The sequence below is a fragment of the Oncorhynchus gorbuscha genome, linkage group LG15 (genome assembly GCF_021184085.1).
Source record: "Oncorhynchus gorbuscha isolate QuinsamMale2020 ecotype Even-year linkage group LG15, OgorEven_v1.0, whole genome shotgun sequence".
Taxonomy (NCBI): Eukaryota; Metazoa; Chordata; class Actinopteri; order Salmoniformes; family Salmonidae; genus Oncorhynchus; species Oncorhynchus gorbuscha.
In genome coordinates, this window is record NC_060187.1 from 43,508,850 (window position 1) to 43,535,016 (window position 26,167).

The following is a 26,167-nucleotide window of genomic DNA, read 5'->3' on the forward strand; positions in this document are numbered from 1 at the left end:
AGAGTAGCGGGGGGAGAGAGAGCGAAGGTTGGGACGGCGCGATACCATCCGAGTAGGGGCAGTGTGGGAGGTGTTGGATGAGAGCGAGAGGGAAAAGGATACAAGGTAGTGGTCGGAGACTTGGAGGGGAGTTGCAATGAGGTTAGTGGAAGAACAGCATCTAGTAAAGATGAGGTCGAGCGTATTGCCTGCCTTGTGAGTAGGGGGGAAGGTGAGAGGGTGAGGTCAAAAGAGGAGAGGAGTGGAAAGAAGGAGGCAGAGAGGAAAGAGTCAAAGGTAGACGTGGGGAGGTTAAAGTCGCCCAGAACTGTGGGAGGTGAGCCGTCCTCAGGAAAGGAGCTTATCAAGGCATCAAGCTCATTGATGAACTCTCCGAGGGAACCTGGAGGGCGATAAATGATAAGGATGTTAAGCTTGAAAGGGCTAGTAACTGTGACAGCATGGAATTCAAAGGAGGCGATAGACAGATGGGTAAGGGGAGAAAGAGAGAATGACCACTTGGGAGAGATGAGGATCCCGGTGCCACCACCCCGCTGACCAGACGCTCTCGGGGTGTGCGAGAACACGTGGGCGGACGAAGAGAGAGCAGTAGGAGTAGCAGTGTTGTCTGTGGTGATCCATGTTTCCGTCAGTGCCAAGAAGTCGAGGGACTGGAGGGAGGCATAGGCTGAGATGAACTCTGCCTTGTTGACCGCAGATTGGCAGTTCCAGAGGCTACCGGAGACCTGGAACTCCACGTGGGTCGTGCGCGCTGGGACCACCAGAGTAGGGTGGCCGCGGCCACGCGGTGTGGAGCGTTTGTATGGTCTGTGCAGAGAGGAGAGAACAGGGATAAACAGACACATAGTTGACAGGCTACAGAAGAGGCTACGCTAATGCAAAGGAGATTGGAATGACAAGTGGACTACACGTCTCGAATGTTCAGAAAGTTAAGCTACGTAGCAAGAATCTTATTGACTAAAATGATTAAAATGATACAGTGCTGCTGAAGTAGGCCAGCTGGCAGTGGGTGCGTTGTTGACACTACACTAATCAAGTCGTTCCGTTGAGTGTAATAGTTTCTGCAGTGTTGCTATTCGGGGCTAGCTGGCTAGCTAGCAGTGTTGTTTACGTTACGTTGCGTTAAAAGAACGACAATAGCTGGCTAGCGAACCTAGAAAATCGCTCTAGACTACACAATTATCTTTGATACAAAGACGGCTATGTAGCTAGCTATGTAGCAAGCTACGATCAAACAAATCAAACCGTTGTACTGTAATGAAATGAAGTGAAAATGTGATACTACCTGTGAATGCGACCGGGTTGTTGAGTTCTATACAGAAGACGTTGGCTAGCGTTGGCTAGCTAGCAGAGTCACCTACGTTAAGGACGACAAATAGCTGGCTAGCTAACCTCGGTAAATTAAGATAATCACTCTAAGACTACACACTCTAAACCTAAACAACACAATTATCTTGGATACGATGATACGAAGACAGCAAAGACAGCTATGTAGCTAGCTAACACTACACTAATCAAGTCGTTCAGTTGAGTGTAATAGTTTCTCCAGTGCAGCTAATCAGTGGACGTTAGCTAGCTGGCTAGTGAAGACTACGTTAGGACGGCGAAATACGATAATTACGCAATTATCTTTGATACAAAGACGGCTATGTAGCTAGCTGAGAAGAAATTGCTAAGATTAGACAAATCAAACCGTTGTGCTATAATGAAATATAATGAAAAAGTTATACTACCCGCGGGAGCGAAGTGCAGATGCGACCACTCTCTCCAACCGGAACCGGAAGTATATTCGTCAATATTATTCTCGGAAGCTACCCGGAACATATCCCAGTCTGCGTGATCAAAACTATCTTGAAATGTGGATTCAGATTGGTCAGACCAGCATTGGTACATCCTATTTGAGTTTCTGCCTACAGGAAGGGAGGAGCAAAATGAATACCAGTGTATTGCAAGCCGCATGGACAAGACAGTAGATACACTACATTGTTAGATCCACAGGCAATTAATCTATTGATCGTGTATTCTTTATTCGTAATGAACGATCTGAAGGTGTTGGACTTTTTAATACCTGTACAGGCCGCACAATTGTGACAGGAAGAAACCACGGGCATCATCCAAACGTTCCTTGGGAGATTTCGATAGGCCATAAGTGACTGCACCACCAGCATGTCCTTTATGCCTCGATCACACCGACAGTGTCATGGCATTTTGGTACACCAGAGGTACATTCAGCTGTGTTTGCCTTGCAGCATTGTGTTGCAGTTGCAGTGCGTTCTGTATGGTGAATACGTTGGATTTATCAAACATGGAACATATGCGTCAAACTATGCGTAGACGGCCTGACAGAAATGGTAGCAAAAGGTGAATGTTGAACTTTTGTTGCACACATGTAGATGCTGCTGCGTACCATTTTGCGCAATTACACTGAAGGTGTGATCGAGGCATTATGCATACTTTCAATAAATCCAACATATGCAACATACAGAACGCGCTGAAACTGCCTCTGCAACGCAGTGCTGCAAGGCAAACCCAGCGTTCCATTGGAAATGGATGTACTTCAGTACCACTGGTGCACTGGTCAATTATTTAAACTATATATTTTTGTACTCACTGGCTTTCATGTGTTGCTATCCATTGGCGCACAGCTTGGTTGCCCAAAATTCTGGGGCAGGGCTTAGCGAACATCAATTACAGCAATGTTTCTCAAACTCTGTCCTGCCCCCCCTGGGTGCACATTTTGGTCTTCGCCCTAGCATTACACAGCTGATTCAAATAATGAAAGCTTGATGAGCTGTGTAGTGTGTGTGTGTAGTGCTAATCAGCTGTGTAGCGTTGAGGCAAAAACCAAATTGTGCACCCAAGGGGGCCCCAAGACCGAGTTTGCGAAACCCTGAATTAGAGGATGAGTTGGCTTCTAGAAATATCAAATCACTATCCATTGATATAGGTTAATTTAACAGATAGCCTCCAGGATTTTTTCTGGATCCAAAAGCTTAGGCGGTGAGTGTGGCAGGGGCTGTAACGGATGTGAAACGGCTAGCTTAGTTATCGGTGCGCGCTAAATAGCGTTTCAATCGGTGACGTCACTTGCTCTGAGACCTTGAAGTAGTAGTTCCCCTTGCTCTGCAAGGGCCGCGGCTTTTTTGAGCGATGGGTAACGATGCTTCGAGGGTGACTGTTATTGATGTGTGCAGAGGGTCCCTGGTTCGCGCCCGGTTATGGGCAAGGGGACGGTCTAAAGTTATACTGTTACATTGATGCTGTTGACCCGGATCACTGGTTGCTGCGGAAAAGGAGGAATGTCAAAAGGGGGGTGAGTGTAACGGATGTGAAACGGCTAGCTTAGTTAGCGGTGCGCGCTAAATAGCGTTTCAATCGGTGACGTCAATTGCTCTGAGACCTTGTAGTAGTTCCCCTTGCTCTGCAAAGGCCGTGGCTTTTGTGGAGCGATGGGTAACGATGCTTCGAGGGTGACTGTTATTGATGTGTGCAGAGCGTCCCTGCTTTGCGCCCGGGTATGGGCGAGGGGACGGTCTAAAGTTATACTGTTACAGTGGCGTGGTCTGCCCCCATCTTGGTGGTATAGAGAAATGTTTGCATTTCTAAGCCAATTTCCTGCAATTCTACAATATAACAATATTATTTTCAGTTTAAAGCTAATTTCCTGCCATTGTATGCATTTTGCCATGGCTAATGCTGTGTTATTTTTTTTATCAAACATAATAACAAAATCTATACTGCTAAATTCATTGTTTTAGGAATTTTCAATTCTCCCTGTTTAGCTTTTATTTTGGCGATTTGTTAGTTCTCAAAGATTATATGCAACAAAAACTAAAAAATGGTTACCCATCTAGTGCCGGCTCAGACCACGCCCTTTGCATCCATAACATATTGAATTCTTCTGGGTATGGAAATGTTGATCAATTGGTATCAAGGGACCTAGCAATGGATGGGCCATGGATTCATGCTACTTATGCATAACACAACAGGAACTGGTATTCGGCGGACCAGGCAATGTTTTTCCACTCTTCAATTGTCCAGTGTTTGTGATCACATGCCCACTGCAGCCGCTTCTTCTTGTTTTTAGCTGATCAGAGTGGAATCCTGTGTGGTCATCTGCTTCAATAGCCGATCCGTGATAATGAATAATTATCAACGGGTTGTGCGTTCTAAGATACCGTTCTGCACACCACTGTTGTGCCATTCTCCTTTAACGAGTTGTTTTCACCTACAGGACTACCACTGACTGGATGTTTTTAGTTTTGCGCACCGTTCTCGGTAAACCCTAGACACTGTCATAAGTGAAAAGCTCTGGAGGCTGGACGTTTCTGAGATACTAGAACCGGCGCGCCTGGCACGGACGATCAAGACAGGCTCAAAGTCACTTAGGTCCTCGTTTTGCCCATTCTAACATTCAATCAAACAGTAACTGAATGCCTGTCTGCCTGCAACTCACTGTCTGTTGGAGCGAAAACACTGTCCACTGAGTGTGTACGTCCATTATCTTTTCTACATACTCTATATCTGGTTTTAGTAGTTTAAGTTTACACTGAAAGCGCTTTTCAATCCTTACATATTCTCCCACTGTTTTTTCTCCACTGTTTGTACTTAAATAAAATGCTTAGGCGGCACGACACAAGGATTTAAATGGCAGAAAAAACCCTGGCCTTTCCTTCTAACCTAGCCTCTGTCTAGTACTCAACAACCAGATGTTCCCGATTTTCACAGGAAAAAGAAAGTGAGCCTGTGGCGCGACTTACGCTTTTGGACGTTAACAATGCGAACACTCCATCTTAACTCCTCCTCCACATTTACTGGATTGGTTGAACAGTGCAGTAGAGTTATTTACCAGTAGGTAGAAGATCAAGCATGTATGCCTGCTACACTAGGTCACTCCTAACCTAAACCCACAACAATACCCACAGGCTATAAAAAATAATGAAATACCATCCATTTAAAAGATGGGAATATCTGAGCAATATGTGCCTCTGCAGAACATTTTCTTTTCAGAACTATTTTGTTTGTTTGGCCTTTAAGTTGTTAATGCGTTGTGGTGGCTCATTTGAAAGAGAGCCATTTCCAGGGCTCAAAATGAATCCGAGTGTGAATCTCAAAAAGGGGCTCCCCTCCCACAGCTTGACTGGCAGCAATGGAATCATGTAACTGTAACATGCATACGTCCTCCATTTCACCTCCATGTCTTAGAAGAGAATGGCAGTGAGTGACTGGGCTTGCATTGCTAAATAGCATTGTGTCTTTCTCCCCTGAAGGGAACAACCCATCTTCAGTGCGAGAGCGCACGTCTTCCAGATAGACCCGGCCACCAAGAGGAACTGGCTTCCGGCCAGCAAGCATGCCGTCACTGTCTCCTTCTTCTACGATGCCAATCGGAGTGTGTACCGCATCATCAGTGTGGGGGGCACCAAGGTGAGATGTGAACCCCGCTGGCTCTCTCTTACCAACATGGTCCTCATTGTCCAGATTGCCTTTGATGCAATATGATTGAACAGCAGAGTCCCCTTTGAGTAACACCATTAGTAAGGACCTGCTGTGTCATGTCTGGTAGAGGGTAGTTAGGTGTACCCTTGGCTGATTCCCAAAACACACACATTATAGGGGAGCTGGCCTGCTCTTGACTAATGAGCATGTAACATTTTCTAGTCCTGCCTCCCTATACTTGTCCTACAAAGGGTGCTTCAAAGGTAGTCAGCACACATCTTATTATTTTGCTAAGGTTTGTGTCAGTACTAGAGTGAGTGGATGTCCTTACTCAATGAGAATGTTAATGTTCTCGCTCACTGAATGGGTTGATGGATTAAAAAGGGAAATGGTGAACTTTAGACACGTCTGCAATTTAGTACATTTTGTACAATAAAGCCTTTGTCTGATGTGTTGGTAATGTTGTTTTATTCTCTGTGAATGTATTATCAGTAGGCCCCAGGCAAGGTGGCAGAATCAAGCAGTGATGTGTGAAGTTTTCCTTTGTTGCTTTGTTGATTAGAAATTAAGCGGTTGATTTATTTCATGGCCTCTGCCATCCATCATAGGCCATCATCAACAGCACCATCACCCCCAACATGACCTTCACCAAAACCTCCCAGAAGTTTGGCCAGTGGGCTGACAGCCGCGCCAACACCGTGTATGGCCTGGGCTTTGCCACCGAGCAACAGCTTCAGCAGGTTAGTCACCACTATAGACTGTCTCAAATTCAGAAGAAACACATTTCTAATGCACACTGGTTGACAAATTACTCTGATACTTATATTTAACTTTTTCTTCCATAGTTTTCAGACCAGTTCAAGGAAGTGAAAGAAGCAGCGCGTCTTGCAAGGGAGAAATCACAGGAGAAATTTGAACTGACCAACCCTGCGCTGAATATCGCCGCCCCACAGGTGAGGCCTGGAGTTGACTGCTGAGGCATGACAGATAAGCACATGGCGTAGCAGTGCTACCCCTAAGGACCGTGTGTGTGTATGTATGTATGTATGTGTGTGTTAGTGTGTGTGTGTGTGTGCGTGCGCGCGTGTGTGTGTATATGTAATATATGTGTGGCTGGCTTCCGGGTTAAACGGGCGGGTGTTATTAAGAAGTGCGGTTTGGCGGGTCATGTTTCGAAGAATGACTAGACTTTTGCCTCTCCCGAGACCGTTGGGGAGTTGCAGCGATGAGACAAGATCACAATTGGATATCACAAAAAATACATACAAAAATACAAAAAAAGGTGCAAAGTAATGGACAAAGACACAAAACATCCACATCAAATTTGTATATTTTCTTGATCAAATAACATGGAAAACAACCTATTTTTGTGCGGTCATTAATTTACCGTTCTTACAAACCACTTCATGTAAATGTACGTTACTGTGTTACTGTGTTACTGTATGTAGGCTGGTCAGGTAGGTTTGTACCTGTAGACTTTCCCTCACCATGAAGAGAAACAATGCACAATACAGTAATTGAGCACATTGAGACATCAGCTGGTTTGTGGTGATGTGGTTGTTGATAGATCATGGTGATTGCAATGCTAGGGTTGTGGGTTTGATTCCCACAGGGGACCAGTAAGAAAAAAAAAATGCACTCACTACTGTAAGTTGCTCTGAATAAGAGTGTCTGCTAAAATGGAAAAGGAATGAATAGACCATTTCTGTCATGTTTGTCATTTATTATCATGTCTTGTCCCTGTGCTCCCCATGCTATTCGTTTCCCTCTGCTGGTCTTATTTGGTTCTTTCCCTCCTTCTATCCCTCTCTCTCCCCCTCCCTCTCTCACTCTCTCGCTCTCTCTTCTCTCTATCGTTCCGTTCCTGCTCCCAGCTGTTCCTATTCCCCTAATCATCATTTAGTCTTCCCACACCTGTTCCCGATCCTTTCCCCTGATTAGAGTCCCTATTTATTCCTTTGTGATCCGTTCCTGTCCCGTCGGTTCCTTGTATTGTATTCACCATGCTGTGATTGCGTTTCGCCCTGTCCTGTCGTGTTTTTGCCGTGATTGTGTATCGCCCTGTCCTGTCGTGTTTTTGCCTTCATCAGATGCTGCGTGTGAGCAGGTGTCTCTGTCGACTACGGCCTGCGCCTACCCGGCGACCTGCAGTCTGTGGCCGCTTCTCCAGTTGTTTCCCCTCTACAAGTCTAGAGGATTTCTGTTATTCCGTTTTGGACTTAAATAAACTCTGTTTCTGTTAAGTCGCTTTTGGGTCCTCTTTCACCTGCATGACAGAAGGAACCGACCAAGGAATGGACCCAGCGACTTCAGACGCTCGTTACACTGCCGTCGAGATCCAAGGAGCCATGCTCGGCAGACACGAGCAGGAATTGTCCGCTGCTCGCCATGCCGTGGAGAACCTGGCCGCTCAGGTTTCCGACCTCTCTGGACAGTTCCAGAGTCTACGTCTCGTGCCACCTGTTACTTCCTGGCCTGCCGAGCCTCCAGAACCTAGGGTTAATAACCCACCTTGCTACTCCGGGCAGCCCACTGAGTGCCGCTCCTTTCTCACGCAGTGTGAGATTGTGTTCTCTCTCCAACCCCCACATACTCTAGAGAGAGCTCGGGTTGCTTACGTCATTTCACTCCTTACTGGCCGGGCTCGAGAATGGGGCACAGCTATCTGGGAGGCAAGGGCTGATTGCTCTAACAGATTCCAGAACTTTAAAGAGGAGATGATTCGGGTTTTTGACCGTTCAGTTTTTGGTGGGGAGGCTTCTAGGGCCCTGGCTTCCTTATGCCAAGGTGAACGGTCCATAACGGATTATTCTATTGAGTTTCGCACTCTTGCTGCCTCTAGTGAGTGGAACGAGCCGGCGCTGCTCGCTCGTTTTCTGGAGGGACTCACGCAGTGGTTAAGGATGAGATTCTCTCCCGGGAGGTTCCATCAGATGTGGATTCTTTGATTGCTCTCGCCATCCGCATAGAACGACGGGTAGATCTTCGTCACCGGGCTCGTGGAAGAGAGCTCGCATCAACGGTGTTTCCCTGCTCCGCATCGCAACCATCTCCCTCCTCTGGCTTTGAGACTGAGCCCATGCAGCTGGGAGGGATTCGCATCTCGAATAAGGAGAGGGAATGGAGGATCACCAACCGCCTGTGCCTCTATTGCGGAGTTGCTGGACATTTTGTTAATTCATGTCCAGTAAGAGGCCAGAGCCCATCAGTAAGCGGAGGGCTACTGGTGAGCGCTACTACTCAGGTCCCTTCATCTAGATCTTGTACTACTATGTCGGTCCATCTACGCTGGACCGGTTCGGGCGCTACATGCAGTGCTTTGATTGACTCTGGGGCTGAGGGTTGTTTCATGGACGAAGCATGGGCTCGGAAACATAACATTCCTTTCAGACCGTTAGACAGGCCTACGCCCATGTTTGCCTTAGATGGTAGTCATCTTCCCAGTATCAAAATTGAGACACTACCTTTAACTCTCACAGTATCTGGTAACCACAGTGAGACTATTTCTTTTTTGATTTTCCGTTCACCGTTTACACCTGTTGTTTTGGGTCATCCCTGGCTTGTATGTCATAATCCTTCTATTAATTGGTCTAGTAATTCTATCCTATCCTGGAACGTTTCTTGTCATGTGAAGTGTTTAATGTCTGCCATCCCTCCCGTTTCTTCTGTCCCTACTTCTCAGGAGGAACCTGGCGATTTGACAGGAGTGCCGGAGGAATATCATGATCTGCGCACGGTCTTCAGTCGGTCCCGAGCCAACTCCCTTCCTCCTCACCGGTCGTATGATTGTAGTATTGATCTCCTTCCGGGGACCACTCCTCCTCGAGGTAGACTATACTCTCTGTCGGCTCCCGAACGTAAGGCTCTCGAGGATTATTTGTCTGTGTCTCTTGACGCCGGTACCATAGTGCCTTCTTCTTCTCCGGCCGGGGCGGGGTTCTTTTTGTTAAAAAGAAGGACGGTACTCTGCGCCCCTGCGTGGATTATCGAGGCTGAATGACATAACGGTTAAGAATCGTTATCCGCTTCCCCTTATGTCATCAGCCTTCGAGATTCTGCAGGGAGCCAGGTGCTTTACTAAGTTGGACCTTCGTAACGCTTACCATCTCGTGCGCATCAGAGAGGGGGACGAGTGGAAAACGGCGTTTAACACTCCGTTAGGGCATTTTGAGTACCGGGTTCTGCCGTTCGGTCTCGCCAATGCGCCAGCTGTTTTTCAGGCATTAGTTAATGATGTTCTGAGAGACATGCTGAACATTTTGTTTTTGTCTATCTTGACAATATCCTGATTTTTTCTCCGTCACTCGAGATTCATGTTCAGCACGTTCGACGTGTTCTACAGCGCCTTTTAGAGAATTGTCTCTACGTAAAGGCTGAGAAGTGCTCTTTTCATGTCTCCTCCGTTACTTTTCTCGGTTCCGTTATTTCCGCTGAAGGCATTCAGATGGATTCCGCTAAGGTCCAAGCTGTCAGTGATTGGCCCGTTCCAAGGTCACGTGTCGAGTTGCAGCGCTTTTAGGTTTCGCTAATTTCTATCGGCGTTTCATTCGTAATTTCGGTCAAGTTGCTGCCCCTCTCACAGCTCTTACTTCTGTCAAGACGTGTTTTAAGTGGTCCGGTTCCGCCCAGGGAGCTTTTGATCTTAAAAAAGAACGTTTTACGTCCGCTCCTATCCTCGTTACTCCTGACGTCACTAGACAATTCATTGTCGAGGTTGGCCTTCAGAGGTAGGCGTGGGAGCCATCCTATCCCAGCGCTTCCAGTCTGACGACAAGGTTCATCCTTGCGCTTATTTTCTCATCGCCTGTCGCCATCTGGCGCAACTATGATGTGGGTAACCGTGAACTGCTCGCCATCCGCTTAGCCCTAGGCGAATGGCGACAGTGGTTGGAGGGGCGACCGTTCCTTTTGTCGTTTGGACAGACCATAAGAACCTTGAGTACATCCGTTCTGCCAAACGACTTAATGCCCGTCAAGCTCGTTGGGCGTTGTTTTTCGCTCGTTTCGAGTTTGTGATTTCTTACCGTCCGGGTAGCAAGAACACCAAGCCTGATGCCTTATCCCGTCTGTTTAGTTCTTCTGTGGCTTCTACTGATCCCGAGGGGATTCTTCCTTATGGGCGTGTTGTCGGGTTAACAGTCTGGGGAATTGAAAGACAGGTTAAGCAAGCACTCACGCACACTGCGTCGCCGCGCGCTTGTCCTAGTAACCTCCTTTTCGTTCCTGTTTCCACTCGTCTGGCTGTTCTTCAGTGGGCTCACTCTGCCAAGTTAGCTGGTCATCCCGGTGTTCGAGGCACTCTTGCGTCTATTCGCCAGCGCTTTTGGTGGCCGACTCAGGAGCGTGACACGCGCCGTTTCGTGGCTGCTTGTTCGGACTGCGCGCAGACTAAGTCGGGTAACTCTCCTCCTGCCGGTCGTCTCAGACCGCTCCCATTCCTTCTCGACCATGGTCTCACATTGCCTTAGACTTCATTACCGGTCTGCCTTTGTCTGCGGGGAAGACTGTGATTCTGACGGTTGTCGATAGGTTCTCTAAGGCGGCACATTTCATTCCCTCGCTAAACTTCCTTCCGCTAAGGAGACGGCACAAATCATTATTGAGAATGTATTCAGAATTCATGGCCTCCCGTTAGACGCCGTTTCAGACAGAGGCCCGCAATTCACGTCACAGTTTTGGAGGGAGTTCTGTCGTTTGATTGGTGCGTCCGTCCAGTCTCTCTTCCGGGTTTCATCCCCAGTCTAACGGTCAAGCAGAGAGGGCCAATCAGACGATTGGTCGCATACTACGCAGCCTTTCTTTCAGAAACCCTGCGTCTTGGGCAGAACAGCTCCCCTGGGCAGAATACGCTCTGGTCGCTTCCTTCGTCTGCTACCGGGTTATCTCCGTTTCAGAGTAGTCTGGGTTACCAGCCTCCTCTGTTCTCATCCCAGCTTGCCGAGTCCAGCGTTCCCTCCGCTCAAGCGTTTGTCCAACGTTGTGAGCGCACCTGGAGGAGGGTGAGGTCTGCACTTTGCCGTTACAGGGCACAGACGGTGAGAGCCGCCAATAAACGCAGGATTAAGAGTCCAAGGTATTGTTGCGGCCAGAGAGTGTGGCTTTCCACTCGCAACCTTCCTCTTACGACAGCTTCTCGTAAGTTGACTCCGGTTCATTGGTCCGTTCCGTGTCTCCCAGGTCGTCAATCCTGTCGCTGTGCGACTGCTTCTTCCGCGACATCTTCGTCGCGTCCATCCTGTCTTCCATGTCTCCTGTGTTAAGCCCTTTCTTCGCACCCCCGTTCGTCTTCCCTCCCCCCTCCCGTCCTTGTCGAGAGCGCACCTATTTACAAGGTACATAAGATCATGGACATGCGTTCTCGGGGACGGGGTCACCAATACCTAGTGGATTGGGAGGGTTACGGTCCTGAGGAGAGGAGTTGGGTTCCGTCTCGGGACGTGCTGGACCGTTCACTCATCGATGATTTCCTCCGTTGCCGCCAGGATTCCTCCTCGAGTGCGCCAGGAGGCGCTCGGTGAGTGGGGGGTACTGTCATGTTTGTCATTTATTATCATGTCTTGTCCCTGTGCTCCCCATGCTATTCGTTTCCCTCTGCTGGTCTTATTTGGTTCTTTCCCTCCTTCTATCCCTCTCTCCCCCTCCCTCTCTCACTCTCTCGCTCTCTCTTCTCTCTATCGTTCCGTTCCTGCTCCCAGCTGTTCCTATTCCCCTAATCATCATTTAGTCTTCCCACACCTGTTCCGATCCTTTCCCCTGATTAGAGTCCCTATTTATTCCTTTGTGATCCGTTCCTGTCCCGTCGGTTCCTTGTATTGTATTCACCATGCTGTGATTGCGTTTCGCCCTGTCCTGTCGTGTTTTTGCCGTGATTGTGTATCGCCCTGTCCTGTCGTGTTTTTTGCCTTCATCAGATGCTGCGTGTGAGCAGGTGTCTCTGTCGACTACGGCCTGCGCCTACCCGAAGCGACCTGCAGTCTGTGGCCGCTTCTCCAGTTGTTTCCCCTCTACAAGTCTAGAGGATTTCTGTTATTCCGTTTTGGACTTAAATAAACTCTGTTTCTGTTAAGTCGCTTTTGGGTCCTCTTTCACCTGCATGACAATTTCAGTTTTCACATAGAAATAAGTATTTTAAGAAACTAGAAAACATAAGCTATATCAAGCAAGTATTTTTATATTCCATAAATATTATCAGATTAACATTTTTGTACAGATAATTATCAGTTACAAAAGCTGGTAAACACTCAAATACATTTTTGTAAAAACATTTTCACAAAAGTGGTGCACTGGGCCTTTATTAGTCCTGTATTATAGGACTGATATAGACGTCTTCAGTGCGGGCAATCATTTTTTTCTGCTTCCCTCCTGTCTGCTAAAAAAAACACCGCACCCCCACCGCAAACTACTTCCCGTGGCTATTCCTCCAAAGATTCTCTTGTACCATGTTGTGTGCTGAAAGGCATTAGGGTTGTTTGTTTCTTGGGAATTAATATGGGATATATTATCACTGGGTTACGTTTGAAGGATTTGCTGTATAAATAATGACAGCTTGAGCCAATGTGGGCGGGAGACACAATTTATACACCGCAAAACTATGTAAATACAAACTAATCGTGTTTGGAAATCACATTGTTATTCAGCTCGTTGTTACAGAGCCAACCTGAATCGATGGCTCGTCCAATTCATTTGAATGGCTATTTCAGCAAAGTAATTGTAATCCATTGTTTGATAAGTGCTAGGGCCATTTTGGTTATTTGTTTTGGTACCAACATGCATTGAATGAGAGCTGTGTGTGTGTGCTGCAAACCACTAACAACAAGCCATTGAACATGAGTAGCTGCCAACAGTATAAGGCAAACATCTTTTTTTTCTTCAGAATAGCGCTAGTCACGGGGGAAGCAGTTGTCCATACTGTCTACAGCCAACCAGAGCCTTTGTGTAACTGTACAATAGCCCCGCTGTTTAGCATATTGAGATAAACAGGCGTTAGGCGGCATTCTACTGGCATGAATTCCTATTATGCATGACTATGAACAATGGGCGGTATAGACTAGATACCCCGGGAAGTCATTGTTTGGGTATTCATAAATGTGACACAACTTCAACAATACAGCAGAAACAACGGTACATTCTTCTTCATAGCTTTCCTGGTTTGTGATATTCTCGAGTCATGTTTTACAAGGCACATCTTACAGCTGGGCTTATTTTGATGTGATTTGATTTCACTCTGTTTTTATCACATTAGTTCAACAAACTATGCCCCCGTGTCCGTTGACACCAGGCGGAAACATTCCTTTGGCTACTGTGGGAATGTATAATTGTAATTGCAGTGGGGTCACCTAGGAAACTGGCTGGAGCACAGCGCATTTCTTTGTACAGTTCACTGACTCATTCCTCTCCTCCATCGAGAGTGCACTCATCTCTGTCCTTTCAGCCACACACACACACAGTCTGGCTTTGGCTTTCTGTTTGACTTGTAGATAAGATAAGTCAAACGTATCGATTTGTGTTCTATGAATTAAACACAAGTGGTGCCGTTTCATGTATGAAATATATGCCGACATTTAGCATACACACGGCGGTCCGAATATGACACCACTTCATGAAAGAATTATTGTAATTGACTTAAGTCATTATGGTTATGGCAGATGTGTTGTCACATCTGTGATATAACTGTAAAATCTTTGTCTGGAGGTCCTGTATTTTAGTGTTGAAAAGCTTAGTGACTTTATTTTGTAGCTGGAGGGACAGCTACAATAGAAGCGTTGTTGATGCTCCAGGTTTTGGTACCTCTCCTCTCCCATTGTATTAATTCACCACACTCCAAACCTTACAAGCCCTGGCCACTGACAAATAGCATGGCTACACCCACTTCTTCCACTGCCTCCAAGGCAGCAGCACACTCCCACTGATGCAGAGCTATGTGGTTAGGGTGCATCTCAACAGTCTAAAGTATATTACTTTCATCCTCGGCTTCGTATCTGATAGGTGAAAGCAAAATGCTTTATGTCTATTGGGAATTAGCTTTCACCTGTCCACTTCTTTCACATTTTTTGTCAGAGCAGATGACAGAAAGGAGATAAGGAGAGGAAGCAACGTTTGTCTACTGAGATGTGAAGTCTGCATTCGAGGCGTGGGTCACGTCATGCTGTAGGCGCATCATGGTCATTCATGACAGGAGCTAGGAACTGCCCTGTGAACCAGGGCTACACATGATGGCAGCCATATGAAAAGGGCAGATGGTTGTGCTCGAGTACGACGGTTGTCTATATTCAATATGACCTCACCATTAAGAACCCACAAAGAGAGCCGGCATGTACCGAAATATGCCTCTGATGCAAGGGCTTATTAATTAATAACGCTGGTTCAGGGTCTCAAGGAAACTAAGTGTAAAGGAAAGGTATAAAGCAAGGAAAATAGGTTTGACAAAGACTGATAAATAAGTAAACAGTGGTGATGTACTTGGTTTGCGGTAGCACAGGGTTATAACTTTGGTTTAATATTTTATAGCTGTTTGAAATTAAAATGTATCGTTTTTAATCAACTCATCCTCTTCCTTTTATGGTCATGAAACAGAGCTTTATTCTATAGCCCTACTATATATGATATGTTCCTAGAGAAATTGTTGTAACAATGGGTACTTAATTCTACACGATTAGTAATTTACCTAGAACCAAATTTCAAGGAGTCTCACAGAATCCAAAAGGAAATTAGCATGTAATTATCATTATACAATGTAATTACAAAATATCAAGGGAATAGCTGACTGAAATAAAGCATAACTATCTTTGTTTTAGGGTTGTTTTCTGTTGTTGCATAAAATGGTGTGCACCGGAGCAGACAGTATGACACTGAAATATTGCTGATTATTGCTCTTTTTTTTAAGCTCTGTTCATGAAAACACACTTATCTCTCTCTCTTCTTTCTCTTCTCACCTATTCTCTTTTCCCCCCACGCGGGTGCCCTCTGCCTCGCTGCCACTGATCCACCATCTGCTTGCTCATCTCACAGCTCTCTCAGGTTAGTGTCATGTCTATTACACCTCTTTTCTCTCTGCTGCCGACTGGCACTGGAGAGCGCACTCCCTGCACGTTATTCCAAAGGCATTCTCCCCATCACATCCCAGATGGCCTACTTCATGATGCCTTTTCAATGGGACTTGGGACTTCCTAGAAGAGCCCCTAGTGTTTCCATGAGACATTGTTCTCAATAATGCAGTTGCAGTATGATGAGGGTAGATTTGGAGAGCGGGAAAGAGAGAAAAAAAAGCATATCATCCCATGATCAAATACAATCGGTCTGTACATTTTAAGGGAAAAGATTCCACTTGCGATATCATCATTTGAATTACAACCCTAATGAGCTATTCCGCTCGTTAGGATGTAGTACTGTCGTATGTTTGCACTTGCTCCAATTGGATTGCACTAGTCAACGATGAGGGAAAACTGTTGGAAATTTGTAATCCATTATTACTTAAACATGATCCACATTGTGAATAATTTAGAGAACTGTGCTCCCTAGCCATTGACTTTGGTGTGTGGAGTTGTCTTAGCTTTGATTTCTTGCTCTTCACTTTTGGACCTAGCTAGCGCTAGCTCTGTTTTGAATGCTGGCCCTGTGCATTTTTTTATCCATGTTTTTTAAGTATAGTGAGGGAGTAGCTAGGTCGTAGAAACAACTTCCTTGGGGGAATACACACAGGCTGACTCTGAGACTAATTAATAATACAAGATTTTCTGAGTGCAGGGGTGTAATGCCTCACCGATGCACTCGGCGCTTGTCGAGCTCAAGTTCCCTTTCAGTCAGTCAACTTTGGTACAATATACTTATGGGGTGTTGAACTCTCACGACTTCAGTTGAAGGATCTACAATCACTCCTGACAAGGCCAATTAAATCCGCGGCTCACTGGAAGCCCCGCCTTCCAGAGGTGATAAGCGTGAGGCTCGGATTCATTCCTTCAATTATTCCGCACTTCACCTCTGTGTGAACAACAACGATTCACGCTACCTAAACAAACAATTGGAACACGAGAATGTCTTACTTTGCATCAACTAAACTGCCCCGTAGTGGTAGAGCGTGCTCACCCCCCTGGACGCTGTGTGCTGACGTTTGTATGGTTCTTCTAAGTTTTCTAATCACAAACAGTTATTCCTCAAATTATTTGGCCTGGCTATAGCAAATAAGTAAAATGTCTTACGAAATTAAAAATGGCTGACAACCCTCCACATTTTGTTACGTTATTCTAAAATGTATTAAATTGCTTTTTCCCGCAATCTACACACAATACCACATAATGACAAAGCTAAAACAGGTTTTTAGAATGTTTTGCTAATTTATTAAAAAATGTAAAAAAACTCACATTTACATAAGTATTCAGACCCTTTACTCAGTACTTTGTTGAAGCACCTTTGTCAGTGATTACAGCCTCAAGTCTTCTTGGGTATGACACCTCAAGCCTGGCACACCTGTATTTGGGGAGTTTCTCCCATTCTTCTCTGCAGATCCTCTGTCATGTTTGTCATTTATTATCTTGTCTTGTCCCTGTGCTTCCCATTCTATTCGTTTCCCTCTGCTGGTCTTATTTGGTTCTTTCCCTCCTTCTAGCCCTCTCTCTCCCCCCTCCCTCTCTCACTCTCTCGCTCTCTCTTCTCTCTATCGTTCCGTTCCTGCTCCCAGCTGTTCCTATTCCCCTAATCATCATTTAGTCTTCCCACACCTGTTCCCGATCCTTTCCCCTGATTAGAGTCCCTATTTATTCCTTTGTGTTCCGTTCCTGTGCCGTCGGTTCCTTGTATTGTATTCACCATGCTGTGATTGCGTTTCGCCCTGTCCTGTCGTGTTTTTGCCGTGATTGTGTATCACCCTGTCCTGTCGTGTTTTGTGCCTTCATCAGACGCTGCGTGTGAGCAGGTGTCTCAGTCGACTACGGCCTGCGCCTACCCGAAGCGACCTGCAGTCTGTGGCCGCTTCTCCAGTTGTTTTTCCCCTCTACTATCTAGAGGATTTCTGTTATTCCGTTTTGAACATTAATAAACTCTGTTTCTGTTAAGTCGCGTTTGGGTCCTCTTTCACCTGCATGACAGAAGGAACCGACCAAGGAATGGACCCAGCGACTTCAGACGCTGTTTACACTGCCGTCAAGATCCAAGGAGCCATGCTCGGCAGACACGAGCAGGAATTGTCTGCTGCTCGCCATGCCGTGGAGAACCTGGCCGCTCAGGTTTCCGACCTCTCTGGACAGTTCCAGAGTCTACGTCTCGTGCCACCTGTTACTTCCTGGCCTGCCGAGCCTCCAGAACCTAGGGTTAATAACCCACCTTGCTACTCCGGGCAGCCCACTGAGTGCCGCTCCTTTCTCACGCAGTGTGAGATTGTGTTCTCTCTCCAACCCAACACATACTCTAGAGAGAGAGCTCGAGTTGCTTACGTCATTTCACTCCTTACTGGCCGGGCTCGAGAATGGGGCACAGCTATCTGGGAGGCAAGGGCTGATTGCTCTAACAAATTCCAGAACTTTAAAGAGGAGATGATTCGGGTTTTTGACCGTTCAGTTTTTGGTGGGGAGGCTTCTAGGGCCCTGGCTTCCTTATGCCAAGGTGAACGGTCCATAACGGATTATTCCATTGAGTTTCGCACTCTTGCTGCCTCTAGTGAGTGGAACGAGCCGGCGCTGCTCGCTCGTTTTCTGGAGGGACTCCACGCAGTGGTTAAGGATGAGATTCTCTCCCGGGAGGTTCCTTCAGATGTGGACTCTTTGATTGCTCTCGCCATCCGCATAGAACGACGGGTAGATCTTCGTCACCGGGCTCGTGGAAGAGAGCTCGCATCAACGGTGTTTCCCTGCTCCGCATCGCAACCATCTCCCTCCTCTGGCTTTGAGACTGAGCCCATGCAGCTGGGAGGGATTCGCATCTCGACTAAGGAGAGGGAACGGAGGATCACCAACCGCCTGTGCCTCTATTGCGGAGTTGCTGGACATTTTGTTAATTCATGTCCAGTAAGAGGCCAGAGCCCATCAGTAAGCGGAGGGCTACTGGTGAGCGCTACTACTCAGGTCCCTTCATCTAGATCTTGTACTACTATGTCGGTCCATCTACGCTGGACCGGTTGGGTGCTACATGCAGTGCCTTGATTGACTCTGGGGCTGAGGGTTGTTTCATGGACGAAGCATGGGTTCGGAAACATAACATTCCTTTCAGACCGTTAGACAAGCCTACGCCCATGTTTGCCTTAGATGGTAGTCATCTTCCCAGTATCAAATTTGAGACACTACCTTTAACTCTCACAGTATCTGGTAACCACAGTGAGACTATTTCTTTTTGATTTTCCGTTCACCGTTTACACCTGTTGTTTTGGGTCATCCCTGGCTAGTATGTCATAATCCTTCTATTAATTGGTCTAGTAATTCTATCCTATCCTGGAACGTTTCTTGTCATGTGAAGTGTTTAATGTCTGCCATCCCTCCCGTTTCTTCTCTCCCTACTTCTCAGGAGGAACCTGGCGATTTGACAGGAGTGCCGGAGGAATATCATGATCTGCGCACGGTCTTCAGTCGGTCCCGAGCCAACTCCCTTCCTCCTCACCGGTCGTATGATTGTAGTATTGATCTCCTTCCAGGGACCACGCCTCCTCGAGGTAGACTATACTCTCTGTCGGCTCCCGAACGTAAGGCTCTCGAGGATTATTTGTCTGTGTCTCTTGACGCGGTACCATAGTGCCTTCTTCTTCTCCGGCCGGGCGGGGTTCTTTTTGTTAAGAAGAAGGACGGTACTCTGCGCCCCTGCGTGGATATCGAGGGCTGAATGACATAACGGTTAAGAATCGTTATCCGCTTCCCCTTATGTCATCAGCCTTCGAGATTCTGCAGGGAGCCAGGTGCTTTACTAAGTTGGACCTTCGTAACGCTTACCATCTCGTGCGCATCAGAGAGGGGACGAGTGGAAAACGGCGTTTAACACTCCGTTAGGGCATTTTGAGTACCGGGTTCTGCCGTTCGGTCTCGCCAATGCGCCAGCTGTTTTTCAGGCATTAGTTAATGATGTTCTGAGAGACATGCTGAACATTTTTGTTTTTGTCTATCTTGACGATATCCTGATTTTTCTCCGTCACTCGAGATTCATGTTCAGCACGTTCGACGTGTTCTACAGCGCCTTTTAGAGAATTGTCTCTACGTAAAGGCTGAGAAGTGCTCTTTTCATGTCTCCTCCGTTACTTTTCTCGGTTCCGTTATTTCCGCTGAAGGCATTCAGATGGATTCCGCTAAGGTCCAAGCTGTCAGTGATTGGCCCGTTCAAGGTCACGTGTCGAGTTGCAGCGCTTTTTAGGTTTCGCTAATTTCTATCGGCGTTTCATTCGTAATTTCGGTCAAGTTGCTGCCCCTCTCACAGCTCTTACTTCTGTCAAGACGTGTTTTAAGTGGTCGGTTCCGCCCAGGGAGCTTTTGATCTTCTAAAAGAACGTTTTACGTCCGCTCCTATCCTCGTTACTCCTGACGTCACTAGACAATTCATTGTCGAGGTTGACGCTTCAGAGGTAGGCGTGGGAGCCATTCTATCCCAGCGCTTCCAGTCTGACGATAAGGTTCATCCGTGCGCTTATTTTTCTCATCGCCTGTCGCCATCTGAGCGCAACTATGATGTGGGTAACCGTGAACTGCTCGCCATCCGCTTAGCCCTAGGCGAATGGCGACAGTGGTTGGAGGGCGACCGTTCCTTTTGTCGTTTGGACAGACCATAAGAACCTTGAGTACATCCGTTCTGCCAAACGACTTAATGCCCGTCAAGCTCGTTGGGCGTTGTTTTTCGCTCGTTTCGAGTTTGTGATTTCTTACCGTCCGGGTAGCAAGAACACCAAGCCTGATGCCTTATCCCGTCTGTTTAGTTCTTCTGTGGCTTCTACTGATCCCGAGGGGATTCTTCCTTATGGGCGTGTTGTCGGGTTGACAGTCTGGGGAATTGAAAGACAGGTTAAGCAAGCACTCACGCACACTGCGTCGCGCGCGCTTGTCCTAGTAACCTCCTTTTCGTTCCTGTTTCCACTCGTCTGGCTGTTCTTCAGTGGGCTCACTCTGCCAAGTTAGCTGGTCATCCCGGTGTTCGAGGCACTCTTGCGTCTATTCGCCAGCGCTTTTGGTGGCCGACTCAGGAGCGTGACACGCGCCGTTTCGTGGCTGCGTGTTCAGACTGCGCGCAGAAGAAGTCTGGTAATTTTTTTCTGCTTCTGCTCCTGGTCTTGCTGGGTCTCAGTCTGTTCCCTGCCATCGCATCTCTCCTGTTCTTGTCCCTGCCCTTGCTGTGTCTCAGTCTGTCCCTAGTTCTCATTTTTTTTTTAGAGTAGTACCCTAGTTTCCCTTTTTATCGTTTTTCGTTACGGTCCTGAGGAGAGGAGTTGGGTTCTTTCTCGGGACGTGCTGGACCGTTTGATCTATGATTTCCTCCGTTGCCGCCAGTGTTCCTCCTCGAGAGCGCCAGGAGGCGCTCGGTGAGTGGGGGGGTACTGTCATGTTTGTCATTTATTATCTTGTCTTGTCCCTGTGCTTCCCATTCTATTCGTTTCCCTCTGCTGGTCTTATTTGGTTCTTTCCCTCCTTCTAGCCCTCTCTCTCCCCCTCCCTCTCTCACTCTCTCGCTCTCTCTTCTCTCTATCGTTCCGTTCCTGCTCCCAGCTGTTCCTATTCCCCTAATCATCATTTAGTCTTCCCACACCTGTTCCCGATCCTTTCCCCTGATTAGAGTCCCTATTTATTCCTTTGTGTTCCGTTCCTGTGCCGTCGGTTCCTTGTATTGTATTCACCATGCTGTGATTGCGTTTCGCCCTGTCCTGTCGTGTTTTTGCCGTGATTGTGTATCACCCTGTCCTGTCGTGTTTTGTGCCTTCATCAGACGCTGCGTGTGAGCAGGTGTCTCAGTCGACTACGGCCTGCGCCTAAAGCGACCTGCAGTCTGTGGCCGCTTCTCCAGTTGTTTTTCCCCTCTACTATCTAGAGGATTTCTGTTATTCCGTTTTGAACATTAATAAACTCTGTTTCTGTTAAGTCGCGTTTGGGTCCTCTTTCACCTGCATGACATCCTCTCAAGATTTGTCAGGTTGGATGGGGAGCATCGCTGCACAGCTATTTTCAGATGTTCGATCGGGTTCAAGTCCAGGCTCTGGCTTGTCCCAAAGCCAGAGACTTGTCCCAAAGCCACTCCTGCATTGTCTTGGCTCTGTGCATAGGGTCACTGTCCTGTGGAAGGTGAATCTTCACCCCAGTCTGAGGCCCTAAGCACTCTGGAGTAAGTTTTATCAAGGATCTCACTCTACTTTGCTCCGTTCATCTTTCCCTTGATCCCGACTAGTCTCCCAGTCACTGCAGCTGAAAAACATTTCAACAGCATGATGCTGCCACCACCATGCTTCACCATAAGGATGGTGCCAGGTTTCCACCAAACGTGACACTTGGCATTCAGACCAAAGAGTTCAATCTTAGTTTCATTAGACTAGAGAATCTTGTTTCTTATGGTCTGAGAGTCCTTTAGGTAACTTTTGGCGAACTCCAAGCTGGCTGTCGTGCCTTTTAATGAGGAGTGGCTTCCTTCTGGCCAATCTACCACAAAGGCCTGATTGGTGGAGTGCTTCTGGAAGGTTCTCCCATCTCCACAGAGGAACTCTGGAACGCTGTCAGTGACCATCAGGTTCTTGGCCACCAAGGCCTTTCTCCCCCGATTGCCCAGTTTGGCCGGGCGGCCAGCGCTAGGGAGATTATTGGTGGTTCCAAACGTCTTCCATTTAAGAATGTGGTTTTGGGGACCTTCAATGCTGCAGACATTTTTTGGTACCCTTCCACAGATCTGTGCCTCGACCCAATCCTGTCTCGGAGCTCTACGGACAATCCCTTCGACCTCGGCTTGGTATTTGCTCTGACATGCACTGTCAACTGTGGAACCTTAAATAGACAGGTGTGTGCCTTTCCAAATCATGTCCAATCAGTTGAATTAACCACAAGTGGAAAATCAAGTTGTAGAAACATCTCAAGGATGATCAATGGAAACAGGATGTGCCTGAACTCAATTCGAGTCTCATATAGCAAAGGTTTACTGATGTAAATAAGACATTTCTGCTTTTTATTTTAAATACATTTGCAAAAATGTATTAAACCCGCTTTTTACTTTGTCATTATAGGGTATTGTGTGTAGATTGAGGGAAAACATTTCTCTAATCCGTTTTATAATAAGGCTATAACTTAACAAAATGTGCTAAAAGTTAATGGGTCTGAATACTTTCCGAATGCACTGTACAATACAGAGAATTGTCTTTCAGTATCCACTAGCATACAAATGAAAGGAAGCATTGCAACTGGGGCAATGTTCCTTCGAATTTAAATTATTTTAAAAGGAAAGAGCCATATGCTGCTTCATGCTCTACAAAGTAATGCGTTTAGCAGCTGTGTGGCTCCCCGTGGTTGCTTGTTCAACTTTGAACCTGCGTTGCGGATACAGATGTAGGATCTTCATTTGATCACCCTGTTGCAGGAGAATTTCCTGCAAGGCTTCTGAAGTTTGTAATTTTCACTTTGAAATGTCAGACTTGATTTTCCCTTTATGGAAAACCCCTACAAAAACATCCAATAATTATAAGCCCCACAATAATTCACACTTCCTGTTTCTTTAGGGTTATTTAGCAAAGTGGCTCAAATTAAGATCCTACATCAGTATGGAGGTTGATAAATGACATAATTACTTTTGGCAACCTGTTGTTTTGAATGAGGTGTCTGAATCTATAGCGACAGCTTGTCATCTTCTTCCTGTCATTTTATTGTACTAACGAGGGCTAATGTTTCAACCATTTATCTTTGTCAGGTAACAGAAACGGTACAATACTAATACAGCATTTTTAAAAACAGTTTGGATGTCCCTCGAACAATAAATATCTACTCACATCACAAATGCTGAGCTGCCCTGTTTCTGTCTCATTGTACAGCCCCTGAATGTCAATGCTCCAACTGGCAGGGGAATAGCTATGATAAATAGAGATATGCAGTGTGAAATGAATAGTCATTCCACTCCCTCTTCAGATCCAAACAAATTATTTGAATTGAATGGGAACACTGTAGGACATGCTCAGTCTTTATTTTAAGCGTTCATGTTTTCTTAAAGGGATGCTTCGTGTTACCATTTGTATGTTTCTGTGTCAAGTATGAAGGAAGTTGGAGGTAGTTTCGCGAGCCAATGCAAACTAGCATTAGCGCAATGACGAAGTCTATGGGTATCTGCTACCATGCTAATATATATACCCATAGACTTCCAGTCATTGCACTCATGTTAGTTAGCAATTGCGCTAGATAGCAACTTACTTCAAACTGCACACAGACATAAAAATGGTATCCACGAGTTCATCTGACTAGGGAAGTTGATGAAAGGCCTCATTGCCAAAATCCCGAAGTATCCCTTTAATTCCCGTAACAAGCACACCAAATTCAGATACAGACAGAGATATCAGAGAGAGGTCCCTATGTGTGGTCTGTTAGTTCAGAAAGACACATGAGATGGACACATCACTTATTCATCCACGATTTTAACCAAGAGCTCACATTTGTATTAAAAACATATTGAAGTGAGCCCTGGTTTGTCTAAACCAATCCTTAGGCCTGTTAGGCCGTTCTAGAGTTATGTCAGGTTTGGCCAACTCACCTCCTGGAGAGCCACTGGGATATGCAGGCTTTTGGAACACCTCATGTTGTAACACACCCAATTAAGCATATCAAAGTCTTACTGAGCAGCTAATTAGTAGAATCAGGTGTGTTAGAGTAGGGCTTGAGCAAAAACCTGCATACCCAGTAGCTCTGCAGGAGGCTGGTTGACCACCCCTTCCCTTCATAATGTAGAGTAGTTGTGATCAGCTTCATTGAGCTTTGACAACGAGGAAGAGTTGAACATACAGTAGGATTAGAGGTGTCCGGGTAACTAATTTCCATGATATCCTGTCACTAATCATGTCCCTGTGGTCCCCCAGGACTTATCAGAGGACCGCCACTCGCCGCCGCTGCTGACTGTCAACGGACCCGAGGACAAGCTGTTCCGCAGCAAGAGCGCCGACATGGAGCAGCTGACGTCGGAGAAGGAGCGCATTAAGAAGATGCTGTCTGAAGGGTAATGTTATGGAACAGCCCCCCCCCCCTGCACACAGCAGTTTGCCAAACACACACCTCGTAGTTACACAATGAGATCCGGAAAAAGTCTACTTCCATTGTGCCACCATCGTCATTGTTTACAGTGACTAGGTCTCCCTTGGGAAAGAGGTATTCTGAGCTCAGTGTGACTTCCTAGTTAAATGAAGGTTAAATTTAAATACTTTAGACCATGTATAAAATGTAACGCATACAGTTCACAACTATTTTTCTCCAAATGGTAATAATGTGCCACCCCGTCGGTGTGAAGTCACATTGGTGTCTTCAAATAACCTTTCAAATTAGCTGGCACCAGTTTGTGACATTTTATTTTAATTGCGGTAGCATGGTGTGACATTTTCAATGTAAAATGTAAATGTAGCCTATTGTCTCCCACTATCTGGTGTTGTCGTGCATCTGTTGGGTTACCTAGTGAGTCACTGAGCAGCTATCACGTGTCGCCAGGCATAGTGTGTGTTCCCCGTCATCTGATTTCTGGGGCAGAGTTTGCGCTAACGTGCCAGATGATGATAGAGGTTCAGTGGCTTGTGGTGCGAAAGCGTCAATGTGATCACAATGGCAGAGGTGAAGCCTTTTTAGAACATGGGATATATGGTGCCTAAGTGAATGGAAAGGAACACGGACGCTGAGCTCACTTAATAGGACGATGTGACCCGGGAAACTGTCGCACACGATTTAACTCACCGCTACGTTAGGGAGGAAGGAGCGTGCGTGGCGAGAGGAAAGCAGATTAGTGCTTAAATTAATTTTATTAAAAAGAAAATGTAACCTTTATTTTACTAGGCAAGTCAGTTAAGAACAAATTCTTATTTTCAATGATTGCCTAGGAACAGTGTGTTAACTGCTTGTTCAGGGGCAGAACGACAGATTTTTACCTTGTCAGCTCGGGGATTCGAACTTACAACCTTTCGGTTACTAGTCCAACGCTCTAACCACTAAGCAAACCATTAGATAATAACTCCTATATAGAGTGTATGGGATGCGTTTTAGCTGTGGAAATGTACTAGCAAAATCAAGCCATGGCTCTAGGCGGTATGGTTTCTCCTATTGTGTAGGATGTTGTGAGTGGGAGGTTGAGCCCAATGACAGGTGGCCACTGACCTGTATGAGGCTGAGTCATGTGCAGTTAAAACATGGTCATTAATGAGGCTCTACAGCAGAGCCATTCAGACACCAGTCTTCCTTCCATCCCACCCAAGCACATAATATACCATTTTAAAATGTTCTTTGACAAACTCTCCTTGTTCTTTTCTTGCATGTAATGAGAGTTGTATGTTATTTTTTTAGTGCTTGTTGCTATGGTGAGTTGGTTGGTAGTTGGCAGACAGTTAGAAACGGCATGGGGGTGGTTTTTTGCATGAGGCCTCAGTACTTTAGAAGATGCTGGTCTTAGAAGACTGTTTGGAATTTTCCCATCTCCCGCAAATTATTTGAAAGCTCTTATCCATTCAATATAATGACTCTAATGGTCCCATATTCTGGCATGACAGGAATTCTAAAACCACTTAATAGCTGTACTGTATACCACTTGGGGAGCAGTACTTTGCACCTGACTATGACCTCTG

The 26,167-nt window shown here is 46.4% G+C and overlaps 1 protein-coding gene across 3 annotated transcripts in view; it reads left to right on the forward strand.

Annotated features, from left to right (window-relative positions):
• homer3b (homer scaffold protein 3b) overlaps positions 1-26,167 on the forward strand; it is a 77,472-nt gene that overhangs the window by 30,307 nt on the left and 20,998 nt on the right. For 2 of the 3 annotated variants that reach the window (XM_046302072.1, XM_046302074.1), the window contains 5 exons: positions 5,271-5,427; positions 6,048-6,179; positions 6,285-6,392; positions 15,448-15,456; positions 24,428-24,564. In XM_046302072.1, coding sequence (XP_046158028.1) covers positions 5,271-5,427; positions 6,048-6,179; positions 6,285-6,392; positions 15,448-15,456; positions 24,428-24,564 — 543 coding nt within the window. The remainder of the gene's footprint in view (positions 1-5,270; positions 5,428-6,047; positions 6,180-6,284; positions 6,393-15,447; positions 15,457-24,427; positions 24,565-26,167) is intronic. The other variant, XM_046302073.1, reaches the window with a different exon arrangement.